The sequence below is a fragment of the Drosophila elegans genome, unplaced genomic scaffold (genome assembly GCF_018152505.1).
Source record: "Drosophila elegans isolate 14027-0461.03 unplaced genomic scaffold, ASM1815250v1 contig_433, whole genome shotgun sequence".
NCBI classification, from domain to species: Eukaryota; Metazoa; Arthropoda; class Insecta; order Diptera; family Drosophilidae; genus Drosophila; species Drosophila elegans.
This window is the reverse complement of record NW_024545820.1, coordinates 529,682-534,730: the sequence shown is the minus strand read 5'-3', so window position 1 is coordinate 534,730 and position 5,049 is coordinate 529,682. Positions and strand designations below refer to the sequence as shown.

At 57.4% G+C, this 5,049-nt stretch overlaps 1 protein-coding gene across 1 annotated transcript; it reads right to left on the bottom strand.

Annotated features, from left to right (window-relative positions):
* Positions 1–1,575: 1,575 nt before the first annotated feature.
* Positions 1,576–4,517, bottom strand: LOC121467510 (formin-like protein 5). The gene is made up of 2 exons (XM_041708928.1): positions 4,332–4,517; positions 1,576–2,355 (listed from the first exon to the last, which is right to left on the bottom strand). The coding sequence occupies exons 1-2, from the start codon at positions 4,515–4,517 to the stop codon at positions 1,576–1,578; spliced, it is 966 nt and encodes a 321-aa protein (XP_041564862.1).
* Between the last annotated feature and the right edge of the window lie 532 nt (positions 4,518–5,049).

The following is a 5,049-nucleotide window of genomic DNA, read 5'->3' as shown; positions in this document are numbered from 1 at the left end:
CCGTTCTGCCTTTTCGCCTAGCCACCTTTATCGCAGGCTCCCTAAGTTGGTTCGGATTGTGTTGGCAAGGTGTATCGCCTAGCCGGTTGAACTCGGTTCGACCTCTTCGCCCAGCCACCTTTATCGCAGACTCCTCGCAAGGACTCCCTGAGCTCGATTTAACCACGACCTAGCACCCATCGGATCTCAGCGTTGAAGCCTCAGCCTTGTAGACTCTCAGTCGTTCGGCGTCTCGACTTTGCGATCTTGATCCTGGTACTCGGCACTTGATTAACTTGCTACTGGTCTCGCGTACACGCACTCGCTTTGATTCTCGCACTATTACTCTCCCTGTGCCGCGCTTGCGCCGCCTTTTATAGCCTGTGATGGTCCCGTTATTTCCCTTTTCCAGCTCGCGTGATCGGGTCCAAGGTCCACTGCCGCACCGTTAGTTCACGGTGCGTCCTCTTTGTGCGGGTCCGAAGTCCGCCAATTTACCGTTCGACCCTGTTGCCCTTGCCGTGTGAGGGTCCAATGTCCAGCGTGGTACCCGGGTCCAAGGTCCGTTGTTTACCGTTTGACCTTGTTGCCCTTGATTCCTCCGGCATTCTCGCCTCCTTCGCTGTTGCTATGCAGCTCTCCTGCCTCGGAATTTGTGGGGAGTTTTAAGACTCCTCACATTTCCCCCTTTCTTCGGAAATGTTATGAAAGTGGTGATCTCCCCGCCCCTGTTGTTCGTTCATTCAAATTTCCCGTCCAAACTCGTTCTCCTCGTGACCCTATACAGTTCCCCAAAAGACTTCAACTTTCCCTGAGCTGCCCTCGTAAGACTTCCCCCAGACAGCGCTCTGAAAGACCTTTAACTTTCCCATGGCTGTGCTGCGTTAGCCTGTTCCCCAGACAGTTTCCCGAAAGACTTGAACTTTGCCAAAACTGCATCTTGTTCCTTCGATAGTTCCCCGCGTAGAATTTGAATTTCCCGCCCAGACATTTCCCCGTGTTTGACATCACCATTCCGATTCCCGTCGTCTGACCACACCTCGATCGCGCTTATCGATAGTGGTTCCAGCATTGCCATCGTTGTTGCCGTTATCGTTTTCGTTGTCTTAAGTTGCCTCCGTGTGACCGTTTCTTGAGAAATCCAGTATTTTTGTACCCATCGATCGCAACTATCGATCGACCGCCTATCGCCTGGCGCCCCCGTCCCTAATTTCCTCACGACCTCGTTGTTTTGAAAAAACTGGTAAGTAAACTTGCTGATGATAGTTTTCCTTTAATTAACGACTTTTTTCTTTACAGCGACACCATGACCATGATGCCCCTGATGCCCCTGACATGTCTCGGGGTGCTGACCCTGGACCGCGTGCCCCGGGAGACCCTTGCGGCGGCAAGTGACCCCCCTCGCCCTACGCCTGCGGCAGCCTCGTGTTTTCTGCCGGCCCGCGTGCTTGGCCCGCGATTCCCCCCTCACCGCCCCCGTTCCGCGATCGGCTGCTGCGGCGGACCACTCTTTTTTTTTTGTGTTGTGCTGTGTTGTGCTTCGCTGCCCAAATAATAACTGCTGGGCTTTACTGCTGGGGTCTGTTTTATTTGGCCTTAAACACCCGCACCCGGCCCCCTGCTACCTTGACTCGGTAGCGCTGTCCCTCCTCCAGCACGAGCTTGGCCCACCTGGCCTTCCTCTGCCTCCCTCGCTGTCTTTGCGCTTCTTCGGCCACCCGCGCCGGCCACTCCGCCTCCGGAACCTCCGCCCACGGTTCCGCGCCCTTCGACTGCTGTCTCCGCAGCGTCGGCCTCGCCGGTGGGGCTCGCGACTCCGGGCACGAAGTCTGCCGCGCCAGCTTCGGGGGGTGGCGCCGTGTCCCGCGACGTCTCCGGCGGTGTTGGCCACTCCCATGGCCCCTCCAGCCCCTCTTGGGCCTCGCGTTCCTTCTCGGTCGTCACCTCCAGCCCCGCGCGATCGGCCGTCTCCGCGTCGCGTTTCGCCGACTTGGCCCTCGGATGGCCCGGGTTCAACGGCGGTGGGCGCCGCCACTCGATGGCTTCGATGGCCTCTCGCATCCTGGCCTCCTCTGCTGCCACCTCGGGCGCGGGCCACGTCCACGTGACCGTCTGCTGATGACACCGCCGCCCCTCCACCACGATGGTTCGCAGCGCTTGCGCGACCTGCGCTTGTGGCAGGTGCCACTCCTGCTGCCTCGGCGGCGACCATGGTGGTGGTGATGGTGAGTGTGGCAGCGGTGACGGCGATCGTGGTGGCGGCGGTGGTGGTGGCGTCGGCGAACGTGGTGGTGGTAGCGGCGGCTGCGTTACCGACGGCGGCTGCGCTGCTGGTGGCGACTGCGGTGCCGACAGCGGCGGCTGCGGCGGCTGCTCCTTTAAAAGTAACGGTGCCCTCCGTGTACACGCCTCCTACGCAACCCGTGCATGTGTGTGTTTAGCCGGTAACGGTGCCTACGGCTTTTTAAACCCTCCCTGTCCCGCTCTCGCGCTCCTGAAGTATGTGCCTGTGTGTGTGTGCTTGACCGTTAATTTCGATACTGTGTATCCTCCCCCTTTCTTCGGTTAGGGTACAGTGCTCCTCCGATACGCCGGATTTGTTGAGACTGCCCCTCTTTGCTTTGGGGTTTTAACTGGCTTATGTGTGTTTTCCTTTCTTTGCCCGTGTGTTCGTGCCGCAGGTTGCAAGTAACCGGAGAATCGAAATTAATTATTTTAAACGGTCCCTCGTACCTGGGGGCCAGTTTCGCCGCGAATCCTTCTGCCGTCTTGGATAGATGGTGCTCCTTGGCCCATACCGTGTCTCCAATATGTGGTTTCCAAGGGCGCCTCCGGAGATTGTAGTGGCGCGCCTGATCCTGCGCCGCCTTCTCCATGTTCCGTCTGACCAGCTCGAAGATTTCGTTTATTTTTTTCGCATTCTCCGACGGGGTCTGGGTTTCCCTTCCTGTGCCGGTGGTTTCTTCATCAAACAACGCGCTCGGTAACCTGGGCTCTCTGCCCTGCGTGACGAATGCCGGCGAATACCCTGTGGACTCGGCTACACTAGTGTTCACGGCCAGCTGCAATTCTGGCCATTTCTCATCCCACGTTCTCTGGTCTTGTCCGGCAAACTGGGCGATCATTGTTTTTACAGTTCTATTGGCCCTCTCCGTGGGATTTTCTTGTGGTGTGTACGGGGCTGTGAACTAGTGCCGCACTCCCAACTCTGTCAGGAGCCGCTTGAACGCCCTGCTCGTGAACTGCACCCCGTTATCGGTGATTAAGACCTTCGGCACGCCGTACCTTGAGACAACTCTTTCCCGGATTGCCTTTTCCAGCGTCTCCGTGGTAGCCCTACGCATTGGAACTATTTCCGTCCACTTCGAGAACCGATCTACAAGCACTAGTAGTATCGAGTTCCCGTGTTTCGACCGAGGATGCGGCCCAACGAAATCGGCGCATACTGTGGCCCAGGGCTCCTCTGGGATCTATGTGGAGCTGACTGGGCTTGTACCTGAGGCAGCTCTCACAGTTCCGCACGTGCTTCCTAATGTCGCGGTGCATGCCCGGCCAATAATACCTCGCTGCCACCCTCGCGATCGTCTTCCGGCTGCCCATGTGTCCGGCCGTCGGCATATCGTGGTTTTCAACCATGACTCGCTGCCTTGACCCGATTGGTACGCATAGCTTCCCCATGTAGCCTCGAGGAAGGAAATATCCTTGGAAGCTGAATATAAAGTCTCCCCAGTTGTCTCACTGCCGGTTGTTGGCTATGAACCACTTTAGGGCTCTGCCCTGCAGCAGCTCCGGCATTGCTCGTGGGATCTGGTTTATATCCAGACCATATGTCACGGCTGACCACTCCACCTGCTCCAGGAACTCCAGTGGCTTGTCGTTGCCGTCATACCGAAAGTTCCAGTCTCGGACTTGCTTGGCCACCTTGGCGTAGTCCTGCGGATGTGGCCGTACGCTTTCTTTCCTCTCGCGGCTGCCTTCTCGCTGCCTGCCGTCGCTTGCCATGCTCTGAATATCCAGGCTTGCTATAAGGCCTTCGGCATCTGCGGCTGTTAGCTTGAATTTTGGGACCGGCAGCTTCCGGAATTTGACCTCCAGACCTGCCACTAACTCTGCCACGACCGGGTCTTTTGTTATGCGGTCAACCGTCTCTGCCAGGGTCTTCCTCATCGCCTCTACCGAGCCCTCAAGTTCTATTCCCAGATAGAACGCCGTTCTGCCTTTTCGCCTATCCACCTTTATCGCAGGCTCCCTAAGTTGGTCCGGATTGTCTCGGCAAGGTGTATCGCCTAGCCGGTTGAACTCGGTTCGACCTCTTCGCCCAGCCACCTTTATCGCAGGTCAGCCTCGCTGACCGGTGACGGGGATCGCGACACTAGGGGGGACGCCAGAAGCTGGAGAACGGAATCGGAGTCCCGTCTCCACTTCGCCACTGGCTGTTCCCTGGCGCGCTCCTCCCTCACCTCGTGCTCCACTCGCTGTTGGGTGTTATTCTCACGTGCGCTCATGATGACGATCTTGTTTGGAAAGACCTGCACCATGCAGCGCCGTCGCTGACGAAACCTCGGTTCTTCCGCGTATCCTCGGTTCCGTTATTCGCGGAGACGTGTACCGGTAACGGGACTCGCTCTCCGCTCTGTGTACGTGTAACGTTTAAATGTAACGATGCCCTCCGTGTACACGCCTCCTACGCAACCCGTGCATGTGTGTGTTTAGCCGGTAACGGTGCCTACGGCTTTTTAAACCATCCCTGTCCCGCTCTCGCGCTCCTGAAGTGTGTGCCTGTGTCGGGCCCCACGTTGGGCGCCAGATGTAACGACCTGATTTCTATGTATTCTCGCTCGCTACGTTAACGGGCGGCTAGCACAGAGAGGTTATGGGTTCGTTCCACCAAATTTATATTGGGTGATTGCCTTTGACCAATGAATAACGCAAGAGTTCTGTTGGGATCGTAACTGTCTTTATTCGTCTCCTTGTACAAGCCTCGCGGCTCTTCAGCTGCTGCTGCTTCTCGTCGTCGTCCTCGTCGCTGTCCTTCGCGGCGTCGCTCCTCGTCGTCCACTGCTTGCTGGT